At 41.6% G+C, this 15,087-nt stretch overlaps 1 protein-coding gene across 9 annotated transcripts in view; it reads right to left on the reverse strand.

The window, feature by feature from the left end:
• The window catches only part of auts2a (activator of transcription and developmental regulator AUTS2 a), a 1,338,783-nt gene that overhangs the window by 47,570 nt on the left and 1,276,126 nt on the right, over nucleotides 1–15,087 (reverse strand). For 7 of the 9 annotated variants that reach the window (XM_038814055.1, XM_038814053.1, XM_038814060.1 and 4 more), the window contains 2 exons: nucleotides 12,999–13,043; nucleotides 2,086–2,181 (listed from right to left, as the gene is read on the reverse strand). In XM_038814055.1, the coding sequence (XP_038669983.1) occupies nucleotides 2,086–2,181; nucleotides 12,999–13,043 (141 nt within the window). The remainder of the gene's footprint in view (nucleotides 1–2,085; nucleotides 2,182–12,998; nucleotides 13,044–15,087) is intronic. The other 2 variants (XM_038814058.1, XM_038814057.1) reach the window with 1 other exon arrangement.

A 15,087-nucleotide genomic window follows, 5' to 3' on the forward strand; every position in this document is an offset into this window, starting at 1 on the left:
CTTTGTGGAGTTCAACAATATTCATATAATATATCTGACCTCAGTGACTGTAAAGTTAGGAAATAATTGGCCGTCATAGGTCGTTAGAATTCAATTACTGTTGGCCTTGCATTGCTTGGAAGATGTGACAGGGTTGTAACTAGTGTGCTGATTTGGGCCTGTAATGTTAATGAGTGGAACATCTTAAAATCCGCCTGATGAAAGCAACTGATTTGCTTTAACCTGGTCTGCAGTATCTCATGGAAAGGTTAAAGCCAGGGCTAGCAATCAGGTGTCAATTGCATGTTGGAATCAACTAATCAGGGTTAAGTTTTTAAAAATTTGGTAGATCAGAGTAAATTAAGGATATTGCAACACATTTGACGATGGTCAAAAATAACTCGGAATGGTGACTGAAAACAGCAATAGAAGTGACACTCTCAAAGGATGGGTGCATAGGGTAATAGTTTTAATATTCATGGATAGATACTTTTGTATTAATGTCTCTGCTATCCTTATTCAGCACCATTTTTCCTTTTTAGGCTGCCCACCTCCCCTATGGTGCCGGGCAGCATGGTTCCATGATCAGCCCCAAAGCTGATTGTGGGACAAGATTGTACTTTTTTTATTCATTCTGAGTTGTGTCATTTAGTCAACAAAATATATCAATGCGCACCCCATGTGCCTTGGTAAACCCAGGGGATTGCCAGATGCAAGTAGAAATACCTTTCTGTGATAAAACAAATCAGTTCCATCACATATTCTTTGTCTTGTCCAAATGAGGTTTATAAGATGTGCAGCAAAAAATAAAATTGCCCTCTGTTTCTCTGTGGATAGCTCACGTTGGAACAAATTATCTTCCTAACCGGATGTGACTCTTACAATTTGGACCTTTCCACAACACACTTTACTCAGTAAAAAGGTCATTTCCATAAGCAGACCTGTGTCTCCTACGAGCTGAGATCTGTAATCTGTTTCCTGATGTGAATGGAACATGACACAGGGCGAATAATTACTCTTTCTTCCATGGCATGATGCACTGGCAACCATGAGAACAATGCACCACATTCCCCCCTCTGCCCGTTTCAACAGATGGAAAATGCTGGAGTCTGAATGAAACTAATAATCACACTTGTTTACAAGCCGTTAAATTATATAACAAATACGCGGAACAAGAATCAAGCAGTTTAATGCTTCATTCATGTGTTTTTAATTAGTAAAGGGCTTAAAATCTTTTGAAGTCCACCCCCAAAAACCTTTCCCTGCTTCACTGTGGAAACAGGCAGTCAAAACCAGGAAAGAACTGATGCAGACTGAATGGTTCAAATTGACCCCTGTGTTGTGCTATGATTCTCTGAAGTAATCAGAGATATTCCCTCCAACACTTAATATTTTTCTCTGGGATTTCAAAGGTAGATTTAATCTGATGATCAAATAGTTTGCTCACAATGGTCGTACAATTACAAATGCGTCAAGCATTAAACTTAAGCTTTCGTTTCCATGTCTTTGAGGCAAACGCACATATGTCAATGATTCAAAGGCGTGAGGCAATTTTTGATACAGTTAATGTCGGAACAAGAGCAGCAATTCCATTCAGAGGATCGAACTGAGAATGATCTTCATCTCTAAATAGGTTTGCATATTGGTCTTTCCTCCCAGTGTCATGACATAAAGAACCTCGCCACAACCACTGCTAATTGAAGTTAATTTTAAACTCACATTATTTCATCAAAGATAACAACAAAAACGGTGCACTAGGTAAACCTTTCTGTTTGAGGCACGAGGAGCTCTATGTCTATCGGAGTGCCAACAACATGATAAAAACAGCACAGTCTTTCTCCTTTCCAAACCAAGCAGAGAATTCACAGAACACTTTTTCCTTGCTTGGTCTTTTTGAAGAATTACTTCTAACCATGGGTCTGATCCACCATCATTCCAAACGGGCGATGGCAATCCCCTTCCCTCAGATAAGGTTTAGAGGTTCAAGATAACCTTAATTCAGATTCTAAGTGACAGAAGTTCCCAGTGCAGACCTCCGACCATCAGTGACATTTCAACAAGAAAAAATAGGAGTGGAAAACTTGGGTAGAGGGATTTCCGGGTTACCTTAGGCTGAAATGCTCCTTGCAGAGAGCCAAAAGGACCTGTAGGTGGAATCATGGGAGGAATTCCAGACATGGACGGAGGATATGAATGAAACAACTGCAGAAAGAAAAGGAGGAATGTTTCAGGTTTGCTGATTACGATGATAAAAGTGAAGAAAAACAAGCAATGCATTTAGCAGCCCTCCTGTTACATACTGTGCCATTTAAAATTAGGTTAGAAGGGTATAGCTTTTGAGCAGGATATGGTTTCACCAGCATTTTAAATCCAATCAATGCAACGGATCGGTTTCTTGGCTCACAAGAATGGTGAAACAAGAAACGAGCACATCCCCCTGCTCACCCTGAAGGCTCAAAATCTAATTCAGCACCACCCAAAATCACGATGACAAGCAAGCCTGCTTTACACTGCCCTCTTTATTTTCCTGCTACTACAACGTGGGCAGAAACCTGATGATCTGTCACCACATTTCCCTCCTGTTGCTAATGGCAGTTAAAATGGCAGCGGGTGCCGTTATGAGCAAACACAAGAAAATATTCCAGTCTTTAAAAAGGCTGTGTTTATCAAAGCTCTCACAGCACCCTCCCTGCCAATGAAGTTATTCACATGGAAACCTTGGCACCGTTTCTTCGAGGGAATTAATACATTTTTATGAGAATAGAGTTCCATTTCAACGGCACTCCATACATACAAATTCAGCCGAGTAATCCAGCGCTAAATGGAATCTATGAAAGAAAAATCAACTAGCTCTGCCCAATCAGATCCTCTGTCAAATTTCGATGTGCTTTAATTTTGGGATGGAGTTCATCTGTATTCATAGTCCTCTATCATCCTCCAGCTGGAAGATCATCAACACACTGGCCAGAAATTTCTCCCGGATCATCAAAACTAAACTACGGCAATGCCAATGTTCTTACTCAAGCCTTTGTCTGCATAAGCTAATGGGCCAATCCTGTAAATCTTCAGCCATATTGTGGAGTCAAGTCATTATCAGTGCATTCAACTTCTTTTGGAGGAAGACGCATTGCAAAATTGAATGACTATTAATCTCTTGCTCAGTTTTTGTCCTTTCAAACTAATTTGCCATACATTTATAACATGCTAAAGAAAAAGGGGAAGATTATCTAATTGGCACAGTGCAAGTACTTTTTTTTAACCAATTATAAGCTATCAAAAACTATCTTTATTGTAGATCAAGAACCTTCCTTGTGCTAACTGACAGGAGAATGAAAGGACGGCTCCCTCATTCTTTTTTTTAAATTTAGAGTACCCAATTATTTTTTTCCAATTAAGGGCAATTTAGTATGGTCAATCCACCTAACTTGCACTTCTTTGGGTTGTGGGGGTGAAACCCATGCAGACACAGGGATAATGTGCAAACTCCACACAGGCAGTGACCCGGGGCCGGGATCGAGCTCGGGTCCTCAGCACTGTAGGCAGCAGTGCTAGCCACTGCACCACCGTGCCACCCCGGAAGGCTCTCTCATACCAACCTAAAGATGTATCAAAAAAAACAGCCATTAAGGCTCATTTACAACCTCTGATAGTTTATGATGCCCAAAGATTATTAAACCCTCCAACCAAGCTTGCTCTTCAGCAGATGTTTTGGGTTTCTCCCTGATAAAGATTCGGTAAAGCAGCCTTGAGGGATCTGTAGCCCTGGTGTGTGAAGTTTACAGAATACTGGTGCAATCATTTCCTGCCAGAAGCAAAGATGCAATATACAAGCATTACAAGCGACCAATAGCTGTAATGGGAAATGCAAAGAACCTGTGATTTTTGGTGCCTTGATTTTACAATGTGGTTCACACCTAAGAAAAATCACTGATGCACAGCATGGATTATTGTGCTGAGAGCAGGCACTGTGTAATGGTGACTGACTTCAGTCTTCATAAATTACACATGAACTGTATATGCACAGGCAATGAGATGACCTTCTCCATGGGCTCTGTTAATATGACTTTTCTGTTGGATAGCAATAGGTAGACAAAAGGAGATGGATGACAGCTTTTCCCATAGATTAACATTCTTCCACTTTTAGGAAATACCAGTCTCCATGCAATGTTTTCCCACAGAGGACAATGGAGATCATCCATTGTAAATCAATTCTTGGGCATAATGAATGCAATTAGGTATGCGGCAAGGGATTTATCCAGAACCATCATGCCACAAAATGGCTCCCACTCTCATTTATGCACATTTCAAAACTCTCCTTCACCACCTTAACTTTTAGGGAAGCTATTCAGCTTCATTGCTTTTGTTGTCAGTGCAGCTACCGACCAATCAGCTCTGACAGTTGGGCAAAAAACACAAGGCATGTATGTACAACAAGTTCAACCAGCTTGTTTGGCCAGGTTCATATTCAAAATTAATGTCCTGTACACTTGAACTGTTTGGAAGCTCGAGGCAAACGTCATCTCTCAAATAATCTGCATACTTCACCGATTAGATTTTATCCTTAAATTTGGGGCCCAACAAATATTACTGCAATACAAAGCCACTAGGAATTTGGAATCCTGACCATGTCAGGTGTACTTTCAGCTTGGAGGCATCAAATCAGATTTAATGGACTCCCCTAGTTTTAAAACATTAATCCAAGGCTCAAGCACCTTTGAGAATAAAACCCAGTTTGTGGAGGTTATGTATGCTGCAGATAGACCCAGCGCAAATGGAAAGCAGCAAAGAAAATGTGTGGCTGGTACTGATTATTGGCATGGAGGATTAAGCTTAGAAGTAGTAACGGAATTAAGTCAAATATTTTGACTGTACTCAAATAAAGAAATTCTTGGCTATAGAGGGTGATGACATCTTATACTACCTTACAGTTTGCTGAAGGATACAGCCACTTAAAGTGTGGAATACACAGCCTCTGTTGAATAGCAACTAAATGTATGCCCTACAAAACTAACCAAACACTCTTGTGTAAATTCCTTTTGAATTTGCTTTGCTGAAAATAATCCTCCATCAGCAACAATGAAACTGGATATTCCTTTAACTTTTAACAGATGCAATCACAGGAAGATCCAGTAAAACCCAATTCAATACCGCTGTCCCTTTGAATAGCTTTGTTCTGACCAGATACAGTATTTTCTTTTGATCCTATTTCAGGAAGCAAGATGCAAACCTTCAGCTGATTAAAGCACCATGCTATGACCTCACATATCATCCACAGTATTTTGTGATTGCTAACGTTTTGTGTTTGTTCCTTCTTAAATCAATTTGTTATGGCAATGTAACATTCAGGAAACTAAAGAAGAATTAAGGCCCACTAACTGTTTTTTAAAAAACGCTCCAATTCATTCTAATCTGCTGCTGCAAGTACTGGTCAATGTTTGCGGTTGAATGTTTATTGTGAGGGGAATTCAGTACAAAAGTAGGGAGGTTATGCTTCAGTGTACAGGGTATTGGTGAGACCACATCTAGAATATTGTGTACAGTCTTCATCTCCTTATTTAAGGAAAGATGTAAATGTTTTGGAAGCAGTTCACAGAACTGCGGACTCAACTACATTTTGATCGATTCACCTAGCCTTATGTATCCGTGGACTAATACCAGGAATAGGTAAGTTGACTCATGAGAAAAGATTGGGCAGGTTAGGTTTGTATCCATTCGGGTTTAGAAGAGGAAGAGGCGTCTTGATCGAAACCTTTTAGATTCTGAGGGGTTCTGACAGGATGGATATGGAGAGGATGTTTCCTCTTGGGGGAGAATCTAAAACTAGGGATCACTGTTTAAAAACAAAAGGCCGCTCAATTAAGACAGAGATGAGGAGAATGTTTTCTCTCAGTGGGTCATGGATCTCTGGAACTCTCTTCCTCAAAAGGCAGTGAAAGCAGAATCTTTGAATAGTTTAAGGCAGAACTGGGTAGATTCTTAATTAACAAGGAGCTGAAGGTTTATCGGGGGAGACAGGAGTGTGGAGTTCAGGATACACTCCGATCAGTTAAATGGTGCAGCAGGTTGAGGGGCCAAGTGGCCTACTCCTGCTCCTAATCCGTACGTTTGTGTGTAATGACACATTCTACACTTCCCACCTTAATAAATAATATTTTCAATTTGCAGTAATCTCAATGATTAATTTCATTACAAGCAAAAGTTAAGCTTCTTAACTACTAGTTTGATATCTTGATTGTCTGAGTGGACGTAGATCTATAGTGCTTAAGAAAATGGAGTTTTGTAAACGCGAATTACTAGATGTAAAAAAAGTTGTCAATTTTCTTAGATTTGGAGACCATCCATTGGAAGGTAGGCCTGTACAAAACATTCCACGCCGGTGATATCTGTTCATCTCCAGATTGGAACATGTGCATGTCTTTAGGGGAAGGGTGTCTTGTCTCTCCTGAGCTCCATTCTATGAAATTAAAAGCATTCATTTTTCAGAGTTAATGTACGTAAGACGAGGGGGAATCAGTCAAAAAGTGAGTCTGCACAGAGTCAGAAAGGTTCTGGATTCTGTCAAGTGTTCCTTCCTGTATTATTCAGTGAATCATCTACAGAAGTGGTCTCTGTTTGACAGCACTGACTTGTAAACTTCCTCCATAGCTATGCACCCTCAACCCCTGATAACATGCTTAATTTTGTTACTACTTTTAAGCTCTGCAAATTGAATAGCAACATATCAGAGTGTGTGCATTGCATGGAAGCACACCAATGACCAAGCAAAGCTTTAGATGCAAGATATCTGAAAATGAAGTGGGTAAGCAGCTCTGCTGTGTGAATACCAGTGATCGCAGCACAGTCAAAGAGCTGCTCACAACGATGATCCAAAACCCTTGAAGCACTGTCCGTTAAGTGTGATCTCAGGCAAGCAACAACCCTCTTTACACAAATGAGGATTCGATCAGGTCTAGCTGCAGTAGACTCCAAATTAATGTGCCACTTACTTTTTGCCCAACACTTGTCAAAAGCCTGGACAATGCCAGGCTGTTGTTGTCATTATCAACAACGTATGGATATAATCCTCCTTGTTACCTCATTATGTTCAAACTGAGCCTCACCATATTATCCCCTGACTCTGACTCACTCGTTCCCAAAGCTTCCAAACTTGGGACGTCTTTAACTGCGTCAGTGTTTTCATTCTCTCGGTTAAACCAAAACTTTGAAAACCCAAACTTGGCTTGCCCTAACCACTGTTTGCATCTTCAAAAGTTAGTTCTGTTGATGCGTACAAACCAAAAACATCAACCAGCTTATAGGGGCTGTTTAGCACAGGGCTAAATCGCTGGCTTTGAAAGCAGACCAGCAGCACGGTTCGATTCCCGCAACAGCGTCCCCGAACAGGCGCTGGAATGTGGCGACTAGGGGCTTTTCACAGTAACTTCATTTTGAAGCCTACTCGTGAAAATAAGCGATTTTCATTTCATTTCATTTTCATTATCTTCTTTACAGGTGGTCACTGACCTACTGTGTATTCACAACAATTTTTGTTCTTATTTCACTATTTGTACCTTTGCCTCTATTCCATGAACTGTGGTTAATCTGTTTTTTTTTTCAATCTAAAATGAAAATACCCAGTCTTACTATAAGCATCAGAATGAATATGCAGGATGCCAGTTACATCAGAACAGTAGAGTTGGGTTTCTGAAATTCTGCACTACAGCATCCAAACTAAATATATCACCAAGTGAAAGAGCGTTAATAAGGAATGCCGGGTGCTTTACAGAGGAGTCTCCTTGAGCCTCAGTTCAAAGTTGTCAAGGCATCAGTTTTACTCAACAAATCAATTAAAATACTTGAGTGATCTCAAAGTTTAGTGTTGTTTCTTTAAAAAAATCATATTGGGTGCCAGAAGTTGTGGAGGAATGCAAGTAAAAAATGTTAGCTTGATTGGATTCAGTCCCTGAAACATTATTTAATAGATTGTAGCCTTTACATTTCTGACTGTTGTGATTAGTTCAAGGGAGTTTTCAATCGCCTTTGATATTCAGGCTGTTTAAATCATTGGAAAGGATGTGGTTTCTTAAGGAAAGGCTCTGTTGTGAATTAAATGCACAATGCACTCAGTGATGAGCAGCAGGTGGTGCATTGAAGTTGTGTTGGAAACCATCTCCTCCAGAGGCCTGTTCTCAATTTGAATTGGCTCTGGTGCAAATGGACCATTCCAAAGTCAATCTGGTTTTATTACACCATTGTTCCATCCTTTGGATGCAGAATGAATTCACCATGTCTTCGTTTTTTTGGCAGGAGAGTAATTATCTTGATGGATTAATTATCCTGATGCCCCATCATGATATTCCTTAAATTATGTATTTCTGAGGGTGAAACCCTTGCTGTTAGCACATAATCGTAAGTTGGGAGGTTATACTTCTTGCTGCACTTATAATAAGGGAAAAGAAGCCCCATTTAACTTGAGAATTTATTCCAGATCCTTTTAATTTGCGATGATTTAAGCTAATGTTACAACTTCATTCAGGACAACAAAACACTGCTTGAAAATATTTTGTGACAGCAGAGCTGTGCAAATGAGAATAGCCTTGGAAAAATACATTTTAAATATATGTTGGCCTTCAGTCCACACAGGGTGACGTGTGTGCCACGTCTCTATTCTGGATCACATCTCCCAGTCAACCGATCTTTTTTGCCCAGTTCATTGTTTGCTTACAGTCAGTAATGAGAGCTTTGAAGGTGTATGGAAAGCAGGCCACCCGTATTAATATGGTTTAGCAGTTCTATTTGATGACATTTACTCATACGTATCAGAACACGTGTTGGAAAGGATGTTCTTCAATGTCCTCCCATGCCTTTCCTGAAGCCATTGCAAAATGCCAAGGCCACAGGTGTCAGTGATCTGCCATTACTTCAGTAAACTGGTTATTTTTCATTGAGGACCCTAACTAGGTGTTGTCAGGTCATTCAACCATGGCATAGAATGCAGTTGAAGACAATCTTTCTCTTAACTAACAACCACGCACACACTGGGCACGATTTACCAGCCTCAGTGCACCCAAACTGGAGAGGCGACGAGACTGCTGAATCTTGCAAAACATCCTAGAATTCCCTCCCTAACAGCACAGTTGGTGCACCTACACCTCAAGGACTGCAGCGGTTCAAGAAGGCAACTCACCACCACTTTCTGAAGGGCAACGAGGGATGGGCAATAAATGCTGGCCTAACCAGCGACACCCACATCCCGTAAATGAATTTTAAAAAGGCCTCTTGTGAGATTCGTGACTGTTGAGATGATTCGCGAGATTCATCCAAACCTCGTGAGACCTCACAGGACGAGATCCAGATATTCAGATTTAAATGAGCCATTTGCGAATTTGAATGTGACTGAGTGGATTCACCCGGCACCCGGGAACTAATGCACTCCCAAGCAAGGCCTGGACTAGACATCGTTTAGTTCTGGTTCACACAAACGTGAGCCAGGTGTAACGGCACCTGGGGGGTTTCCCAGTCACTTTGAGACCCCTGGGTGGTCGAGGACTGGGCAGGGTGGCCCCTTGACTCTTCCTCTGGCACCTGGGCACCGCCAACCTGCCACTGTTAATGTGCCCATGTGGCACTCAGGGTTACCAGTGGCAGTGCCAGGGCGCCCAGGTGCCAGCGTGGCACTGCCACAGTTCTGGGCCTAAGGGGGGCTATGTCCAAGAAAGGGAGGATGAGGGGGTGTATGGAGGTTGTATGGGTGATGGGTGGGTATGAAGGAGTCTCATAAAGGTTTGGGGGGGTGGGGGGGGGGTTAAGGGTGTGGGTCCTGAAAGGGGAAGGGGCCTAAAGGGGGAGTGTGGAGGTCTTAAAAGGCAGGGGGGAGGGGGCATCAACATCTCCAAAGCGGGATGTCCTCACTTGGGGGAGGGTGGGATAATGATCATGTGTGTGGGAGGTGACATTGCCCGTGGGTGGGGTGTGTGTGAGGAATCGTCAAGTTCACTTAAGAGATGGGGGTACCCTTTCAAAATGGCGGCCCAATCTCAGAGGAGGCAGTCTCGCCGACGTGTCCAGCTCCCAGTGTTGAACAAATTTCTAAGTGTGAGCTAGACCGGGAAGAGACTCCCCAAGGCCCCAAAAAATGAGTAACTGTGGTTGAATAGTAGTGTGTGGATCTCACCAAAAAGCCGGCGAGAAACACACCACCAAGCTCGCCCAAAGTGACACTTCAGAAATTTTGTGGTTGACTTGCGCCCAATATTTCCAACAGAATCATTGAATAACAATCATTAGCAAGAACCTTAACCTATTTTCCTCCACTCCCCCTCCACTCCTCCTCATGGCCTGATCACAGAGATCCAAAGGCAAAAATAGCAGCAACTGGGGATGAGACTTGGGATCTTCCTGGTCTGTTTAGTTTAGGTGGTGCACTTATCCCCAAGAGAACTTCGGCATTTTTGTTGTATAAAAGTTTTCTATCATCCAAATGAAGCATACGTTTACTTAGATCAATGTGCATGGAAAATGTTGGCCTACTTTGCCAATTCAATAATTGAGATCCTGAAGGACTACAGAATGTTAATTTGTCAATTTTATTAGATTATCATATGGCTTCAGTTGATTTTTTTTTTGTTTTCTCTCATATTCAATTTTTAGGTCACTAAACTGATCTTCAAAAATTAAGTTGGAAACATTTTGGGCAAATATTTTTTTTCATTTTGGTCTGTTTCCAGTGCTTCATTAAAACGATACTTGCTGTTGGCCCTGACTTGAAACAGCTCCATCTTGAATCTGCTTTTAGTCACTATTAATTAGTCACTATTAATTAATTTCAATTAGTGTCTCTGGCTGATGGCATGCGACTGGCATTGAGACCCATAGAATGACCACAGTGCAGAAGGAACAGGAGCAGTGCTGAAATATGGATTCTGCAGACAGTGGAGGTGAGGTCAGCTCCTTTGCAAAACACACCAAGCAAGGGAGCAGGTTGTAAAGGGATACTCGTGACTTAAAGCTGCCGTGCAAAAAAACAACTTAGGAACTGGATGGCAGACTGCAGCAGTTGAGGTTACATCATTGCAGCGCTGCAGAAGGTGCATGAGAGAACAGTGGTCGGTGACGGGGAGGTGCAAGGTTGGAGGGTGGGGGGGGGGGGGGGGAAGAGGTGGGAGGATGGATTGTTAGTTTTGCTACTTGTTGCCGAGGTTTGCCTTGTGTAAATATGAAAAGTGCCTTCAATAAAAATATTTATTAAAAAAAGTAGAAAAATTGTCTTTTTTGAGCCAATCCTATTACACGACAGTGGAGCCAAGCCTGATGCTCTAACCAGCTGATGACATAAGAATTTCCAGCAAAGGCCATCAGCTGGAGATCGAAACAGGAACCCACCCCGAGACTGAGCCAAACTGAGCATTTACAACTGAGTCACCAAAGAAGCAGAGTTACTAGACAGTTGGGTTATTTAAAATCTTATCATAGAATTGTAGAATTTATAGTGCAGAAGGGGGCCATTCAGCCCATTGAGTCTGCACCAGCCCTTGGAAACAGCACCCTACTTAAGCCCGCGTCTACCCTATCCTCATAACCCAGTAACCCCACCTAATCTTTTTGGACACACTAAGGGCAATTTATCCTGGCCAATCCACCTAACCTGAACATCCTTGGACTGTGGGAGGAAACCGAAGGACCCGGAGGAAACCCACGCACACACGGGTAGAATGTGCAGGCAGTGACCCAAGCCGGGAATCGAACCTGGGACCCTGGAGCAGTGAAGCAACTGTGCTAACCACTATGCTACCGTGCTGCCCTTATATCATATTAGTAATAGAAAATGAATATCTGTAATATTTAATAGGATTGTTTTAAAATTAGGGTTTATTTTTCTGTGCGTACACTGAAATCTCCAACTAGTTGACCAGAAGTTCACATCCTGACTTAGCTAGTAAACAAAGAGTTAAACAATCGCGGTAGATAAAGATTATAATCTAAGCTTGGAGTCTTCGTCTAAATGTTTATTTGACTCCAGCAACTTCTGACTCATGAGCGACCCAAGACCCAAGAGGAAATTTTGATGACAGATGAAATAAAAGGCCAAGCTGCAGGGTTTGTGGCTTTACATAATATACTGATTCATCATTCAGCAAGAACACTTGAATCGGAGGGCAGAGTAATGATCAGTTTCAGCAAGTAGCTCTGAAAATCTGATGGTTTTATTGGTGAAATAAGCTGGAAAAGTAACTATAAATAGAAATGGCTTAATAACACAACTGGAGGAGATGCAGAACGCAAGTTACGTGCTTTAGGTTTTGGGTCAGAACTGAGTTGGATGCCTTCCGGTAAGAAAGGAGAGGAAGACGGAAAAGCTAAATAAAATCAGACAGCATTCCCCTCTCCTCCCACCACTCTATCCCATCTCTGCCACAGCAACAGCTGTCTCTCACTCCCCCTTATGGCCCAGCATAGAGAGCCACCACCAGATACCTGGCAGCATGTCTGTTCTCCATAGCCTCAGACAGGCTGTGCCATGTGACATTAGGCCTGAGGGAATGGGTGAAAGTACAAAATAATCAACTAAATATAGGGTTCAGCAGTAATTTTCACACAGGTTTCACCAAGCACAAGCTTTTCCCTTAACATCCTCTCAATCAACAACAATTGCGATAAATGCTAAAAGGCCAAAAGTACAAGAGGGACAAGATCAGTACAGGTATAATGAGTATTTTACCTCACCAGAAACTAGTGTTTTGTTCACCTGGTTGGTCTCAGTGCTTGTAATTCATGCTGTAACTTAAGTGGAAGCAGTGCATTTATGCCAACTTCCAATCTACCTTTGGCACATTTACGCTACACTGGGAGTATTAAGTATATGCACACAGGCTATTACTATTAAAAAAATAGCCCGCTAATAGTCTGTTCTCTTTTAGATTTTGGGGTGTTCATTCATTAACTGTACAGCTCAGGTTATCACACTTATGCTTGAATTAACACAGTGCTTCAAGGGTTGTCTATGGCTGGAGCAAGCTTGGTGTAATGGTGAGTTCACTCACACTGTGTCGGTAGAAAGGATCAACTTTTGTTGGGTATTTGTCAAACTGCAAAGGAATCAAAGCATGTAAAACAAGTTATGGTCTGTCAACACAGATATGTTCTCCTTGCCATGGCTACTCAAGTTGTCCTGTTTAAAAACAATCTGTCACACTGAACGGGAGCGATAAGTGTCAGATATGATAATCTACATATAATAAAATAAATCAGATTGATGTTCTTGGCTTATACATTTAAGCCAGATCCATAGTATGGACTGAGGAAATGTTGTATTTCATAAGATCTTACAGCGACATTCTGTTAAAAAGATAAAATACAACATTCTTTCAAGGGTCTCATTGTTATGCAGTGTGGGGTCTTGCTTCTGGGCTTGCCTGTGTACAGCTCTCTGTCTATTTACTGTAGTGAGCAGAAAATCACTGGCTGGTGAGCACAATAGCAGAAAATCAAGGCTACAGGATTTATTTTGGAAGGAATGGGTGGAATTGTTTCTTGCCCTTCTTTCCATCTCCAACTCATGATTTCCTCATCCCAATCTGGCAAACCTCTTTCATTGAAGATAACACGCTCTTATCGCTTTCTCTCCCTCAAGGAATGTGCTTGGCATTCTTTGTCCCTCTCTCTCTCCTCCTCAATGGTGAGAGACAGAGAAATTGTTCATGGCATGGGGTGCAAACCCAGGTCCCACCACTCCCACGGACAGTATGATGCTCCACCATTTCAAGCACAGTTTGTTTTTAACAGAATATCGTGTGCATGTGTGACAAGATTCTATTCGTGAGCTGGCTGAACCGAAGAAGAAAACCTAAGGAATTTGCATATTAGAAAACGACAGTGTAAAAATAATCAGTAACAACATTTGGACCAACCTATTTGCAGTTTCAAGGTACCATGCAGAAGATCACACTGACTTGTTCAAAGCCAGGAGATTATCCTGCAATCAAGGAGTTAACATGGTAATGCTGCATAAAGATGTCAAATCTGACAGGAATTTGACTTCCACACAAACGTTTAGGATTTCAAGTTCAAAACTGTTTTCTTAAAGAGACCGCATTCTTTTTCGTCCTCTGTCCCAAATTGACTGGCCACATGTCGCTGACCTTCTCAATGAGTTCAGTGTGGGTTGTTTAAAAAAAAAACAGAGCTCCAAATAAACAGTGACCAATATAACCTACACGTTTTAGTGGATTCCAATATGTTTACATTTCTGTCACTTCACAATAAACAAGTCAATTTTTAGACGTTCAATTTTTTTTGCCCTTTTAACAATGCACCCGTTAGTCTTAACTGAAAGGGACACATTCCATATGGTAATAAATATAAATGTTCTACACTATGAAGGGAAAAATTAGTAACGTATATAATGGTAATTAAACTATTTGGATCAAGTCTCTGTGAGAGGTAGCCCTACTGCTGTTCCTGAATTTGTAAAACCACCCATGATGAGCATCTAGAGGCATAAAACTATTAAAAATTGGCTAAAGTTTAAAATGAATTGGATGTGACCCTAGTTACAATGAAGGCCCTGAACCAAATACATCTGCAAATGTTGCCATGGATCTCATTTTTGTTTTAGGAATGAACACATTTGCATTTATATGGCATCATATCACATCTCCAGGATGCCTCAAAGTACTTCAAGCCCAATTACTTACTACTGAAGTGCAGCCACTGCTGTTTTGTAGGCCATTATCGCAGCCAATCTGCACAAAGCAAAGGTCTGGTATTGGGGTAGCCGACCAGTTAATCTGATTTAGACGGTATTGGCTGGCAGCAAAATGGTGGCCAGGGCAACGGGAGAGTTCCGTCTTTTATGAATGGGCATCTAAAGTTTCAGGTTAATTCACTAAAAATAAATAATCTTTTTATTGACACAAGTAGGCTTGCAATAACACTGCAATGACGTTACTGTGAAAAGCCCCTGTCACCACATTCCGGCGCCTGTTCGGGCAGGGAGGGAGATTTCAGAATTCTCAGCTGGTATGGGAATTGAACCCGCGCTGCTGGCCTTGTTGTGCATCACAAACCAGCTGTCTAGCCCACTGAGCTAAACCAGCCCACTATTTGAAAGATGGTATGGCCCCCCAAAAT

This window comes from Scyliorhinus canicula, chromosome 12 (assembly GCF_902713615.1).
Source record: "Scyliorhinus canicula chromosome 12, sScyCan1.1, whole genome shotgun sequence".
Classification (NCBI taxonomy): domain Eukaryota; kingdom Metazoa; phylum Chordata; class Chondrichthyes; order Carcharhiniformes; family Scyliorhinidae; genus Scyliorhinus; species Scyliorhinus canicula.